The sequence below is a fragment of the Lynx canadensis genome, chromosome C2, assembly GCF_007474595.2.
Source record: "Lynx canadensis isolate LIC74 chromosome C2, mLynCan4.pri.v2, whole genome shotgun sequence".
Lineage (NCBI taxonomy): Eukaryota > Metazoa > Chordata > Mammalia > Carnivora > Felidae > Lynx > Lynx canadensis.
The window spans coordinates 99,355,461-99,371,094 of record NC_044311.2 but is presented as its reverse complement, the minus strand read 5'-3'; the positions used below and the strand labels follow the sequence as shown (position 1 = coordinate 99,371,094).

The following is a 15,634-nucleotide window of genomic DNA, read 5'->3' as shown; positions in this document are numbered from 1 at the left end:
CTTCAATGGTAGATCACAGTATTATTTTTTCATACCTGATAATAGTGAAATCGTAATATACATAATTTTTTTAATAGACAAAATTTGGACAAGAAAGAAGCTAGAATTATATTTAGAGACTGGCTAGAACATGGCTCAAACTTAAGAATATCAAATCTTTGCTGTTCCCTCCTGTTTGACATCAGAGTGGTCTGGGTAGTTATTCTAGATCTCAGTCTAGAACTGTACTGCCCCATGTGGTAACCACCAGCCCTATCTGGTAACATTAAAAATGTGGTTCCTCAGTCACATTACCCACACTTCAAGTATTTGATAGCCACAAGTGGCTAGTGACTAGCGCTTAGAGTACAAATACAGAATATTTTCACCATTGCAGAAAATCTGCAAACAACAGTAAGAGAATGTTCTAGATTAGGATGTAAATGGTAAAAGAATGAAGATAACCACAGAGAAAGTTATAGATAATGATCCAGATGCATCATTTTTCTGCATAAGAAAGTAGATTCAAAAATATTCCGAATTTAGTTCTAAAAGTAGTTCCAAAAAGTTGGTAAATATGACCTCAGAAACCATTTGTTGGGAGGCAGTACTGGAATAGTAGAGAAAGCCGGGACTAGCAGTCCGAAGGCCTGACTTAGAGTCCTAAATCTCTCTTAAGTAGCTGGGAGACCTTCTGCAAATCACTTAGCCTCTCTGCCCCTTGCTTTTCTCATTTATAACACTCCATACCCATAGGTGTTATTCTAAGCTATTATTTCATTTTCTCTGAGGTCCCTGCTAATTAAAAATTTTTCTTTTTAATTAGGTCTGTGGGTAAAAGTACAACTTTTTTAAGTAAAAATGACCTTTCTTAAACCGTTCTCCTAAGTCTATTTAAACTCACATCTTCAGCCCTCTGAGGATTAGAATCACTTGTTTCCCTGAGATTTCCCCGATGTCACTCCTCTGAGCAAGAGTGCACCCTCTTTTTGAGGCAGGGGGGTGGCTGCCAGCACTCACCCCTGCCCCACTCTTTGCTCTCCCCCGTTGGCACTTGGGAGCATCTCTTATGAGCAAAACTTCTGCCTGCCTTCAAAGACCTTTGGGAAAAGTGAATCTTACGCTACAGAATTTGGAATTTGCAAAAAATAATAATAATAATAATAATAATAATAATAATAATAATAATAATTTCGGGTCAGAAATATTTCTTTTTTCCGGGGCGCCTGGGTGACTCAGTCAGTTAAGCATCTGACTTCAGCTCAGGTCTGATCTCCACGGTTTGTGAGTTCGAGCCCCGCGTCAGGCTCTGCGCTGACAGCTCAGAGCCTGGAGCCTGCTTCAGATTCTGTCTCCCTCTCTCTCTGCCCCTCCTCAGCTTGCACTGTCTCTCTCTCCCTCAAAATAAACATTAAAAAATTTAAAAAAATATGTTTATTTTTTCATGTAGCTAGCTCCCCTGAACGAAACTTTGTCATGTCTTGTTCTTGTCACTGAAAGAATGTTTTGTTTTTGTTTTTTAGAAATAGGTCCCTCTATGGTATCTGTTAGATCACATGCTCTTCTCTTTACCTCATCTTGGTTATTGGCCATAGGATATCCAACGGGTGGGTTTTGTGTTTAAGACCAGGAAGGCTTCCCTTCCTTTCGAGAGAGCTGCAGTGCCCTGGGGGATCAGGGATGAGCTGTGGCCTCCCATTCCTCTGTCTCACTTGTGCTCCAGCCAGTCCTCTTGGGAGAAGGTGGAGCTGGCTGCCTCCTGCTTTTGATCGGTTCTCAGTTGTTTGTAATTTTCTCACAAAATAAATACTCCGAGGCTATAATTTCTCATTGGTCTCAACCCCAGAAGTATATTCTGTTGTTGTTGTTTTTGGAAAGTTTAAAAACGCCTGCTTGGTGGAGATTGTTTCAGTGGGAACATGTACGTCAGCAGTTAAATTTCTCAGATACCTTTTCTTTTTCTTGTCCAAATAACGCTTAAAACTAGCAAGTACCTAAGCCGCAGTCAGGAATTCTTGTCAATAATTTATTTTCCCTTTCCTCGGCTTCTGATTTCTCCCCCCTTTTCTGAGAAAATGCATAGAAAATGAGAAGGATCTAGATGCAGTTTGCATTGCCAAGAAAAATAACAGGCCTTACTGTTGCCTTCAACCAACTTTGAAATTGTACCTTGTTCATTTCACAGTGGGACAGAGTTACACTGCAATTAGGTATTCCAAATAAGCCTTAGTTGCCTTTTATCTTTATCATCACAAAATTCTCAGAAACTTAGGTCTCTGGAATTATCTTTCTAGACCAAGCTCACTAGGTAACTTGGTCCAGGAAGCAACTCAATTTTCCTAGCTGCTAAATATATGCATCACAGCTGTAGTGATCCCCTGCTTCCCTATTTTTGTCAGAGTTCTGCTTTTTGTGAATGAGGCTCCGTGTGACCTGCTTTGGGGTCATTAAGTGGTATCTGCTTACAACTCCGTAGTGGGGATTAATGAGCTAACTAACTCCTTTCTCCCTCTTTAGATACCTGCTTCCTCTCACTCTCTCCTGCTCCCCAAATCCATTCTTTGCTCCTGGTTGCTTATGAAAGCAGGATGGTGGCCGGCAGCAAAAGTGGGGTCTGTTTCCATTTTGAATCCTGTAAATTACCAAGGGTACAGAAGTAACAGTAATTGTTTGGCTGGTCCTCATTAAGCAGGAGGGGGTCTGGGCTGAATTTCCTCAGTAAAACCTTTGTCGACTTTACAACCCAAACACCTCTGGAGCACCCCCTCCCTGTGCTCAGATAAGAAACAGCCCCCCTGTCCTCTTTGTCTGCTTGTCTTCTCTTTGCCCTTTATTGCTTTGTATTCATATTCTTCGTCCTTGCCTCCTCCTTCCTTTCTTTCCCCTCCTTCCTTTCTTGGGGCAGAGATGGAACAGGTGTGAACAATCTTCTTAAGGAGTTGAGGAAGCTGGAACACGTCAAGATCAAGTTCCCTACAGTCCTCTAATTGGTAATTCATGCAGTGTTCTAGATAAATGTTACTTCATTGGGGAAAAGTAGAGAATTAAAACAAGTAGCTGGAAAATTCAGAGGACACCAAAAGCTTGCGTTTTTGGTACTAGTTTATGAATCTATTAATGTAAATTTCCTCTAGAAATCACTGTTAAAATCCCTCCCCATTCTACAGCACACCTTCTCCAACTCTGTCTGCTAAGCACCCACCAGGTGCAGAGCACGGATAGAAAAAATGTGAAAAGGCTCCTCTTGTGGGTTAAAAGTACAGAGCTTTGAAAAGAGCCCAGCCTGGGTTTCATTCCCAGTCTCTGGTTCTGGGACCTTGGGCAAGTTACTGAGCTTCTGGAGCTCAGCTGCCTCACCTGTAAAATGGAGGATAACAATCCCCACCTTGTAGAGTTTGTATGAAGATTGAAAGAAGACTTGTGCAAAGAGCTTAGCAAGACTCCCTCCCACATTGCTGCCGCCCCAGCCACACTCCCCCTTTGCCGCTTTTTCCCTAATTGCACTTTGCTGATAACATGACTTATTGGGTTGTCTGAGAAAGAGTGAAAGTTCTCTCTACACCATGAGGAGATTATTGTAACTTGACAGGAAAAACGTGAAAAGCTTCCTCAAAAATTTTCTTTCAAACCTCCAGAAAAGGCCCCCTTGTCCTTTCCAGGGCAGTGGAGGAGTCTTGGGGTCCTTTGTTGTCCAAGACATGAAGCAAAGGGAGGGATTAAGAATCCAGGGAAAAGGACTCTGCCTTGGAAAACATTCTGAACGTGAGTGTGGGGCTAGGGCCCAGATCTGGTTTGGAGGGGTGCTTGTTGGTCAGAGCAAATGTGACCCTCTTAACTTAGCCAGGTAAAAAAAAAACCAAAGGAGCCTAGAGAAGGGAAAAGTTGAGGCAAATCCCAAGCACTTCCTGGCACAGAGCAAGAGTCTTGAAGGCCAGCTTTCCATCTGCCTGTTGGGAGTGATGGGGTTGGAGGGCTGAAGACGGGCTCTTACAGCAGACTATATAGGTGCCCAGAATTCTGGAGACTGGTAAGCACAATATTTCTCTCCATTGGGCAGCTTAGCTACTTCCCTTCACTTTTCAGTGGTGACTATAGGCCTTTGATGGGGTCCCTGGTTAGGTAAATGGGTCCAAGAGAGTGGACAGTTTGAATATAGGTCACCCTCCTGGAAATCTACCATTTGTATTGGCGCATGTGCATGGTTCAGGAAGATGCATCCACTGCCTAGATCACTGACATGTTACCTTTGATGTTATCTGAAGTTCGTTCTAATGCCTCCCTACCTAATAAGGATGTTGGCCTTGTTGGCCTAATGTTCTGTAAGTACGACAGTTCTGTAAGTACCACGACAATAGACACAAATCTTGATTTAAGCCGTGACAGAGGTATGTGTTACAATGTACACTTGCCTGCATATGACTTTGGTGAATCTTTTAAGGACCGTAGCTTAAGGAAGGAGGCATGAGGAATTACTGCTGTGGAAGATGCAGAGTCAAAGCTCCAGGCAGGCAGTAAGAGGGCAGCTGAGAGCGGAGATGTGCCATCCAGTAGCTGGAGGTACAGTGTAGTGTAGAGCCTCAAAGTAATGTTATTCCGGGGATGGGGATGCATCACGGACAATGGTCAAGAGTACAAATTTTGTAGAGATGGAAAACACTAGGATTCTAGCACCCAGGGGCAAGGCGAGGGGCCTTGGTGATGTGTGACTTCTGTCTGTGTTTGTGTTTGGAGGGTAGAGGTTACACACAAGCTGAGGAGGGTAGGCTGATCCCAGGAATCGAGAGAATTGATAGGAAAATAGGTGAGGATCCAGGGGTGAATCAAAACAGGAGATCTTCCTGGAATCTCTGAGACTTCAGGATTCACTAGTAACATCGCCTACAGGAGGGGTTTGGCATGCATGACAGTATTGTCTACAGGTCTCGTACCAGCGGCATGGCATGCCGTGTGGCCGTGGACATCTGGCTTTCTGCAAGCAGATGGTAAAGATCACGTCATCCTTTCCAGCATGTGTATGAGGCACTCACTGCCTGGAGCCCTGAACGTGGCTGCGGAGCCCAGCCCCTCTAGTCCTGGGCTCCCCTGCCCTTGTTGCTGCTGGTATGCTGGGCAAGGCTTTAGCTGTTGTACCACAGTAAAATCCCCTTCTAGCTCAAGGGGTCTAAAAAGAAGCTTCTTTTAGATGAGAAGTGACATGACCGTGTTCCTTGGTCTTCCAGCAGCCAGTCAGGTCAACATTCTGAATGTTGCCAGCACGTGTGATGGAGGCAGGGGGCAAGGGCACAAAGTCAGGCGCTGTGGCTATCACAGTGGCATCCCAAGCATCGTCACTCACCACAGCCATTTCTCTCTTTCTCACGACAGAGTGGTGCAGGGGATTGTAGCAGCCATCTGAGTGACTCCGGTGGCTTATGGGACGTTGGCTTGGACCCTTTGTGACACCGTGCTGCATGGGATGATGACGACCCGGAGAGAAAAAAGGCCTGCGGTCACCCTCGCTTGCCTCCTCTTAGCCACAGCTGGCTGCTTTGCTGACTTGAGTGAGTGCTTTCCTTCCCTTTCTCAGCCTGCCCGTCTAAAAGAACATTTGCCCCTCGTGTCAAGTAGAAATACTACACATTCAGTAGTAACCTTTTAAAAAGGCCTGCCTTTTCCTGGATTTCGAAGAACACTTCATTCCCACTGGCCTCCAGGGGCACACTCAGGAATACAAGATGACAAATCATCTTGGCAAGACCGTATCAGTTATATTTTAGTATCATCATCATTTCGAATATATACCAGAGGAGAATGAATACTAACAACTGCCTTTTATTGAGGACTTACATGAGGTTATGGCAGGCAGTTCACGTGCATTAGTTGTGAGCTTCAGGACAACCCTGTGAAGCGAGTATTACTAGCCCCGTTTTGTAGGCAAGAAATGGAGACACAAAAAGGCAAAAGTGACCTGGCTCAGAAGCAGTGGCGCTGGGATGGGGGCCCGGGTCCGTCCAACCCCAGAGCCTAAGCTCTTGCCTCTACATCATGCTGCCACTCCAGTCTGCCTTTGAGAACGAGCACAGGTTGGAGAACGGACCAACGACAGTAGAGTTCTTCAGAGAAAGACCAACCCCTCTGGGTTGCTCAGTTCTGAAAGGCTGCCTGGGGGCTGTGCTTCTAAAAAGGTCATGTTATTGGTATCGTGAAGATTGTCCGTTCACTTCTACGTCCCCGTTCTTCCTCCAGACCAGGTCCCCCAGGTCACTGTCCAGCCCTCTTCCACCGTCCAGAAGCTGGGAGGAACTGTGATCCTGGGCTGCGTGGTGGAGCCCCCGTGGATGAATGCCACCTGGCGCCTGAACGGGAAGGAGCTGAATGGCTCGGATGATGCTCTGGGCATCCTCATCACCCGCGGGACGCTGGTCGTCACTGCCCTCAACAACCACACGGTGGGACGGTACCAGTGTGTGGCCCGCATGCCTGCAGGAGCCGTGGCCAGCGTTCCAGCCACTGTGACACTAGCCAGTGAGTGCTGTTCCTTTGTTCTTCTGCCACGGTGCCCTCTTTCTCTCTCCCGTTCTCACTCTCTCCCCCAGGCCCTTCACACCCCATGTCATTTGTCTTCATATAAAAGGAGGCCTTACAATTTGACATTTCAAACCAGAGAGTGGTAGCTGCCGAGCAGTCCCCGATGGTGGGGGACCACTGTGCCCTGGGGACACTGTTTTCTCTGAGTAGGGACACTGTCTGCAGAGGGTGTCTAGAAAGAGGGGAACTCAGCATGGTTGAACTGTTTGTGTGGGCCCCAGAAATGGGCCACACTATGTGGCCGTGCCTTTCTACGTGGTTACCTGGGGGGCGCTTGTGCCAGCTGCCCCTGTCCCTTCATCCCCCACACTCCATCCTCATGGCGGTTACTGTCAGAGCACTTACACGGCCATGTGTGGGTCTGAGCAGAGCTGCCCGTCCCACACCAGGCCTCCTGTTTCAAGGGCAGACATGGTCCACATGCCTGGGATACAAATAGTAGAGCACAACAAAAAGGAAACTGTGTGACAAAGAGTAAAATGAACAGAAAAGAGGATGAGATTGGGGATGGTTTGGTCCAAGGGGGATGCTGGGAGAAGGCTTTATACTCCTCTTAATATGTAATTACCGCTTGGGAATATTATGGTACCCAGGTGCAAAGCACACATTACCTGGTTTTCTACCCATTGTATACATATGAGAGACCAGACTTATCTGACGAAATAAACTTCAGAAGGCTGCAGGGCAGCCCCAACATCCGTTCTTAATGTGGAGTCTGTAGCCAGGATATATTAAGAATGACCTCTTCTTTCCTGGAGCCTGAAGTATGGGGAATACGGAGCCTTGTTGAGACTTTAGTGGTATTTGTATTAGAATGTTGAGATGTCCAGAGCTTGTTTGCTCATGACCTAGCAGTGTCCCCTTACCCCTGACAGCCTTGCTTTGGACTTCCATGTCACCATCATTGTCATCCTCCTGAGTATGTTAGGGGTCATGCCAAAGCAGCAAACTTGGGAAATGCTTCGCTCCTTAAAGTTTGGTTGGGGTCCCTGGGGTATGTGAGGCAAGAGGCCTGGGAGGAAAGTGGGAGGAGATGGTGAAGCAGAAAAGCAGGGGATAAAAGACCCTGCCCTGGTTCCCAGGTCCCTGGAGGGACTTCACTCCAAGAGAGAACAGAACAGAGACACCCCGCAGGCAATATTCATGTTCTTTTGGAAAGCGTCAGGCAGCCCCACCCTTTTCTCCGAGAAAGGAGAAGGCCGGGAGGGTTCCTCATCTGTCTCCCCAGGGGACTGGGAGGAGCCTGACTGCATCTTAGAGCCTCCCCACACAGTGAGAGCCATTTGCTGTGGTGGCAGAAGGAGCACCCATTGAGTGTGAGCTCTAGGTCCCTGGGAAGCAGGGTAGCATACTCTGCATGCTCCGGGAGAGAGGCAGACCCTCACTGTGCTTGTGGGGTGCAAGGAAGGTGCTGGCTGATGTAGGTGAGGAGGGTAGCGGACAGGGAAGGGTTATCTCATCCTATAAGAAGGGCTGAGGTCAGAGCTACACTTCTTCTATCATATCCTCTTTCATGTTTTTAAATTGTAATGGAAACTGCATTACAGAAAGTACAGAATTCATAGGAGATACCATTTCCCCTCACCCCACCGTCATCACACAACCATTACCATTACCATTCCCATTTTGGAGTGTGCACTTCCAGTCTTTATCCATACCAATACTTGCTTTTTTACTGAAGTATATAATTGACATACAATATTAGTTTCACGTGTATAGCATAGTGATTTAACGTTTGTGTACATTGTGAAATGATCACCGCAATGAGTCTCGTTACCATCTGTCACCATACAATGTCACTGTTACTGATTGTATTCCCTGTGCTATACATTATTATCTCCATGGCCTATTTTATAACCTGGAAGCTTGTACCTCTTGATCTCCTTCACCCATTTTTCCATCCCCACCCCCTCCGACCCCAAACCTCCCCCACTCTGGCAACCAGCACTCTCTTCTCTGTATCCATGAGTCTGGGTTTTGTTTTGTTTATTTTTTAGATGCTACCTGTGAGTGAAATCATGGGGTATTTGTCTCTGACTTACTCAATTAGCATAATGGCATGCCCGTACCTTCACACTATTTTAATGATACTAGTGAATATACAGTTTCTATCCTTATTCTCTCCCCCTTGACATTGTGTGATTAGCATTTTTCCGTTGGCCGTATGACCCTATTTACTTGTTCTTTTGTATTGAGTATAAAATGCATCCAGTAAAGTACACACAGTGCACTAATAAGTAAACAGCCTGATGCATTTTTCATATGTATACAACTGTGTGGCCATCACTCTAGAAGGTTTGTCCATGCCCTTCACTAGTTAACCTTCCCCCCCCACCTCGAACCATCAGAGCAGGTTCATAGTTACTGATGGCCCTAGAACATCCCCTGAGGGACTCTGTCATATGTACTGAGCACTTTTTCTATTGGTGTGCAATTAGGTCGCTTCCACTGGTTTCTTATTACAAGTAAGATGTGCCTTTTAGCAGTGTTCGCGCCTTTAAAGGATAATCCTGCTCATCTACAAGGATTGCTCATCTGCAAATGGTCAACACGTGTCTGTGGAGATTCAGGAAACTCCATAACCATTCATTCGGCCTAATTAGGAGCCAGCCTGAACCTTTTATATGGAGGAAGGGATAGTTGGAGAGTTGAAGATTTATGGTGGAGCCCTCCTTCTGCTTCAAGGTGTATCTGTGTGAGGAGAGACCATTTTTAGCCTTTATTTCTAAAAAATTCCTGGCCACTTCTTTCTGTGGTGCTCGAAGGGATCTGCGGTTGGCAGTGAGGACAAAGGGGAGGGTTTGGTTGCAACCCAGAAGGCACAGTGAGAGAAGAGGAGGCTTGTGCAGAAGCCCAGAGAGTCTTGCTTGAAAGCCAAGAGCTGTTGGCTCATCATTGAGACATGAATCAGAAGTGACATGTTTGGGGCTGACCAGAGGGCCCGAGAAGCGCTGGAGACGGAGAGAGCGGGCTTCGAGGGGCCGCATCCCGGAGAACAGGGAGTCAGTGGGGTGGAACTGCAGCCTCCTGGGCTTGGAGGAGGCAGCGGGAAGGCGGGAGCGGCGGCAGAACGGGGTGCTGTCTTTGGGTTCGTGCCATGGGGGATTTGGCCCAGACCCGGCAGTTAGATTAAGTTTCCGAAAGCACATTCCTGAGCAGAATGGGGGCTGTGTTTTGCTGGTTGGCTGATGGAGGGCGGCCGAGCGGCGAAGGGATTACCGAGGCCTGGTCTGCATTTAGAGGGAAGGCCAGGCAGTGGCGTGCCCCTGCACACGCACACACACCCGCCCACACTGGCCACTTAAGGCTTCCTTTTCCTCTGGCCTCTTTTGCATGCATTCAGATGTCCATCCTGAGACAAAGCACTTGCTGTTCGGCCTACCTAGCAAGATGCCGCCTCCCCTGTCTTAGTGAACTCCTAGGTCACTCAGACCTCTCCGTAGTGGGGGCTGGGAGCTGGCTTGAGGATTCAGGGGTGGGGAGGAGGCCCCCAGGCAGACCTTTTCCTGGTACACATCTCTTTTACTTAGATGCTGGAGGCTGGGGGTACTCTTGGACTTCACCCCTGGCTGTTGACCTGAGGCTTCTGGTCTTCAGGTAAAATGGAACCCACTCGGGTAAATACCGTCTTCATTCCATGTGGCGGTGTCCATCCCACTCCTCTGCACAGAACTTGTTTTCCTGTTGAACCTAGACTTTGCGGTAGACTTCGCTCTTGCTGCTGATGCCTCACCTCAGACCACCTTGTCTAATTCTTGAATTTTGAAATACTTTTCACTTTGATCTCCTTTCTTCCTTTCTCCTTTTTTATAAGCTTTACGCCAGGAGGTCAGCCACACTACGTGGCTCAAGTGTTCCCACTCTGCACCTGAACCAACAGCAGACCTTGCCAGGGAACACCGTATTCCTTTTTTCTGTACTCTGATTCAGCCTTAGAATTGTTCTCAACACAGCCTGGCAAGGAGTCACAATTCATCAGAGCTGGCATACAGTGTGAAAGCTCTTTTCTATCCCTTACCTCTAATAATTCAACTAAACTCCTACATAATTCTTCATTTTTAACTTTCTCCCATTTTTTTATCCTTTAATTCTGCCAATTATCCTATCACCCCTAGGTCCCCTTCATTGTGGGAAATACAACAGGTGGTCACTGGGTAGTAATCCTATAGCTGGAAACTTGAGTCCTCAAGCTAATGTGGAGTCTTAAGCTGATGGTGGTTTAATTGAGACCGGATCTGTAACCCCTCTATAAGGCCTTTTAAGCACTAAGACCCAGGCATGTACCTGAATTATCCTCTCTCTGCCCTCAGATCTTAGAAGGTGAGTCTGCTGACAGGAAAGGAAGGAGCTCCCCTTAGGCAGCTGTCTCTATGACTGGCTCTGAGGAATGCTCAGAAGGTGACAGGGCCCTTTGTCACCATAATTTAACCCGTGAATAAAATGAAGAGACAAACTAATATGGCGGGTGGGGGAGGAGAAGAAAGTTAAAAAAAAACCCTGGGTTTAAGTTTTAACTCTGCCCCTAGAAGTCGGTGTGACTTTGGGCAAGTCACTAAATCACTTAGATTACCACAACTATGAAGTGAGCACAGTGATAGTTACAGCATCCATCTCCTGAGTTTTCTTGTTTTTTGTTTTTTGGGGTTTGTTTTTTTTTTTTTTTTTAAGGATTGGATGATATGCTAGTAATATGTTGAAACATTTTATAAATTCTGGGCTTTCCTCATTCGCCCCTTAGGTTGGTGAACTTTTGTGGAGTGCCCTCCTGCAGGAGGCTCTGGGGCCTGTGGCCAGCCATGTGCTGCCTAGCTCCATTCTGGGAACAGTCTTCAGAAGACCAAGTCCAGGGAGTGGCAAAGCCTTCACTCCTACCAGACCCAAGACAAAGGGCTAGCTTGTTGGGAAGAGAGAACTAACTACCCCACCTCCTGCGAATTTCTCAGCTCTTTGTATACACACACTCTCCAACCCAGATTCCTACCTCCTAGCTGCCTTGGAGAATAGCCATGGTGTCCCTGCACTGCGTGCTGTCCCCGTAGCCCACAGAGCTACTCCATTTCTGCTTCTGCTGGCTCACCACTGCTTGTTCTTCTAACCAGGTACTCACTGGTTTGTGCTGGCAGGCTGGGCTGACCCTGGCCCTCGGGACCGTGATTCTACAAACAGAAAGCTGTGTTTCCTTTTGTTCAGCTTCCCCCACCTCTGATTCCCATCAGACACTTCCTTAAGGTCTTCTAGGCTCGGACCCTGAACTGGAATAGGCCATAAAGGACCACTGTGGACATGTCTTTATTACAGTATTTCTAGGGGCGCCCAGGTGGCTCTTTTCGGTTGTGTCCGATTCTTGATTTCGACTCAGGTTGTGATCTCATGGTTCGCAAGTTTGAGCCCCTCATTGGGCTCTGTGCTGACAGCATAGAGTCTGCTTGGGATTCTCACTCTCCTTCTCCCTCTCTCTCTCTGCCCCTTCCCCCCTCAAATATTAAAAAAAAAAAAAAAAACAAACAATAAATAGAATACCTCTAGCTTCCTTTATCCCTGGTTTGGTCAGGCTCTCCAGAGAAGCTGAACCAGTTTCACATACAGGCATACTTTGGAGATAATGTGAGTTTCGTTCCAGACTACTCACAAGAAAGTGAGTCAAATGAAGTTTTTGGTCTCCTGGTGCTTATAAAAGTTATATTTATACTATACTGTAGTCCATTAAGTGTGCAGTAGCATTATGACTTTAAAAAGTACATACCTTAATTTAAAAATACTTCATTGTTAAAAACACTAGCCATCAACTGAGCTTTCAGTGAGTTGTAATCACTGATCACAGATCACCATAACAAACATAATAATGACAGGATTTGAAATATTGTGAGAATTAATAAAATGTGACACAGAAAATGAGCAAATGCTATTGGAAAATGGCACTGGTAGACTTGCTCTATGTAGGCTTGCCAAAAAACTTCAAGTTGTAAAAAACAAACAAAAACCCCAGTACCCACAACGTGCAATAAAATGAGGCATGCCTGCCTAGATATATGGAGAAGGAAATAAAAGGAAAAATAGATTTATTTTACAGAATTGCTTCACATGATCGTGGAGGCTGTTAAGTCCAAAATTCACAGGGCAAGCCAGCAGTCTGGAGGTGAGGAAGTCCCACTGGGGAACAGCACTCATTCTCCAGCACTGAGTTTAGTGTGTGGGTGTTTTGGAGATTGGTGTCCTGAGAATTGGGGAGTGTTCAGAATTCCAGCAGAGTACCGTAAGACCTAACCCTTGCCTTTGAGGAGCTCTTAACCTAATGGAGAAGATTGACTGCAGTAACATGGTAGCCACAAAGCAAGTCAAACCCATGAATTCCCTGACAGAGATATAAACAGATTTTACTGGGAGCTCAGGCTAACCGTGATTCATCTCAATTTCAGGGAATTGAGGAAGACTTGGGAGTTGAGCCTTAAAGAATGTGTGTGGGACAACCTTTCTCATTTTTTGAGTTCTCTCCTACCTTTCTCAGACCTACAACTGAATTTAACTCTTAGCATCGTGTACTTGGATTTAAGCCCAGTGTATTTTCTGGGATGGTGCAGACACTTCCATAGCGACTTTAATTTCCAGAGTGAGGTAATTCTGTGGGGAGTTCAGTCAAATCCTGAAAGTAGCTACTAAGTGATTGTCTCTCTCTTGCTACCCCATCTGATTCCCCTGTAACTCCTCCCATTTCTCTTTTCCCTTTGGGAATGTATGTTTTGTGATTAAGAAAGGAAACTTCAGAGCATTTTCTCCAATGCCATTCCTCTCCACCAGTCTGCTTCAGCCAGCTGGTGAGTCCTTGACAAAACAAGAAGGAACCATTCGCTCCAAGTTGGAAAAACATTTGTTGTTAGCTTAGGCATCTTGGGGAATCCTGTGCAAGCCCTTTGCTTTGCAGTGAAGGGGCGGTGGCAGGAAGAAGAGCTGGGGAGGGAAAGGAAACACAGGTGGCCTCCTGAGCTGGTCCAGGAGGGGGAGGGAGTCTGCCGCTGAAAGCTGGGCTGGCGGTACTGGCAGGCTGAGTGGGAGAGACTGAGGCAGCTCTATGGTGGGGAATACATCGTTGGAAAGGGAGAATGAGCCTAAGGGTGAAATTCAGCTGCTTTATACTGTAAGGTTTGTTTTGCTTTGCCAGTTGGACAAGAAAATTAATTGACAGCTTCAACCCAAAAGGAGCTAAGCAGCTTGAATGTCTAAATAGGAAATAACTAAGGAATACCTTACAGTATTAAACCGAAGTCCTATTAGCCTTTTCTGTTTTGTACTGGATATAGGCGGTATCCGATATTCTAAATATCACAAGAATTTTCTGCTATTCTAAAGAAATCTCTAAATGACATTGGCAACACTAATCCCATCAGGCCTGGTATAAGTACTGAGACAAACGTGTGATGTGAGCTCAGCCCAGTGCATCATGGCAGTAACTGTCTATGCCAAATAGTTCCAATTCTCTATTTAGCAATGGTCAGAATTTACCAAAAGAAGATATCAAGTCCACGGTGCGTCTTCTACCGAGGGCACGCTTAGAACTCCTACCTTTCCCCCTCCTCAGCCTGTTCTTTGCACATACAGCCACATGCTTAAGTAAAATCTTAGGTCCACCTTCTAATCTAAGAGAGAAGGGGAGGACCTCCAGTTTGTTGAGCAGGTACTACCTATAAATTCAATGAGCCAGAACAGACTTTGAGAAGCCTTTTGTACAGGAAGGCGAGGGAAGCATTGATTAGCTCACTTGAAATCCCTGGAGCCCTCTAAGGAACATGATGCAAGATGATTTAAAAAAAAATAAAAAATCAAGACAGCAGATGAATCCCTTGGCTCCCCCTTTTTTGAGTGTGGAAAAATTTAGGAATTTCTACTTTGGCCCTTTTTTTTAGACTTTCAACCCTTCCTGGAATCTGGTAATAACCCTGAGAACAGTACAACCCCTGCAGGTGGGTCAGTGTTCCCATCTAAGATAAAGGACTATCACTGAATAGTGAGGAAAAAAAAATGTAGGCAAAGGGGAAAAAAATCTAGCTGAGGCAAAACCAGCGTTTTGGGGGGTGAGGGAGAATCATGTTTAATGTTGAATGACTGTGTTCCTTTACTTAACAACCTGTGAAGACTCCAGGAATTACGGAATAGGACTCGGGCTGTGGCATGGCCCATAAGCCTGTCTCTCGGCCTCCCCTCTGGACCCACCAGACTCTGCCATTTCCTCATCTCATCTTGCACTTTCCCCTTATTTTGGGAATGGTGCCCCATCTACCTGGAACACCGTCCTCTCTACTCCCTTTCCCAGAGCATTGCCGTCTCCCTTGGGTTAGCAAATTCCTTCTCAGTTTTTCAGATGCGAATATCTTCTCTAGGGATCTTTTCTTGACACCCTCAACTTCCCAAGTATGGAGTGGGGTCTCCTCTTCCCAGCTTTCTTACCATCCTGTCTTTACTCCTGTAGCCCTCTCATTTGCCTGGAGGGCAGAGACTTTGTCATTTATCTCTGTGACCACAGGGCCTGGCACAGAGTAGGCCTCTAGGGAATGTCTAGAAAGAGGAAGACTCCTAGATAATATATGTTTGAAGTCCAGAAGGCCAAGAAGGGCATGCAAAAGGTGAACAAAGATTTCTTCACCAAATCCTGACATATTAAAAGGCTTAAAAAAAAAAAAATGAAGCAAGAACTCTGGGTATAAACAGGTTGAAGACACAAGTAGATTCAGGGAGGGCTCAGAAAAATTGATGGATGTCAGAAGTCTAAAGGTCTGTTTACAAGGAATGGAGATGTTTAGAGGAACCTCTGGAAACTTTGAAGGGAGATACCAGTGAATGTGGCTCCACGTCCTGTGAGACACTTCATGGGACACTATCCAAGGTAGTGGGTGGTTGGCATCAAGTAGCCACCACTGCTTGTAGGAATATGTAATTTCCAGGTGTGTGGGCAGAAAAAGTAGCACCACTGTGGGCCCCAGTGGCCTTAGGGCAGCACCCCTGCCTCTCCGACCCAGAGTTCTGTATGTGAGGACCATGCTGAAGTGCTCATCTCCATTCTTCCCCAGTGCCTTGGCCTCCCGTTTTCTCTCCCCTC

The 15,634-nt window shown here is 46.3% G+C and overlaps 1 protein-coding gene across 1 annotated transcript in view; it reads left to right on the top strand.

Annotated features, from left to right (window-relative positions):
* The first annotated feature begins 4,514 nt into the window (after positions 1 to 4,514).
* The window catches only part of BOC (BOC cell adhesion associated, oncogene regulated), a 36,868-nt gene continuing 25,748 nt past the window's right edge, over positions 4,515 to 15,634 (top strand). Inside the window, exons 1-3 of the mRNA XM_030328456.2 lie at positions 4,515 to 4,536; positions 5,376 to 5,519; positions 6,205 to 6,483. Of these exons, the coding sequence (XP_030184316.2) occupies positions 4,515 to 4,536; positions 5,376 to 5,519; positions 6,205 to 6,483 (445 nt within the window). The remainder of the gene's footprint in view (positions 4,537 to 5,375; positions 5,520 to 6,204; positions 6,484 to 15,634) is intronic.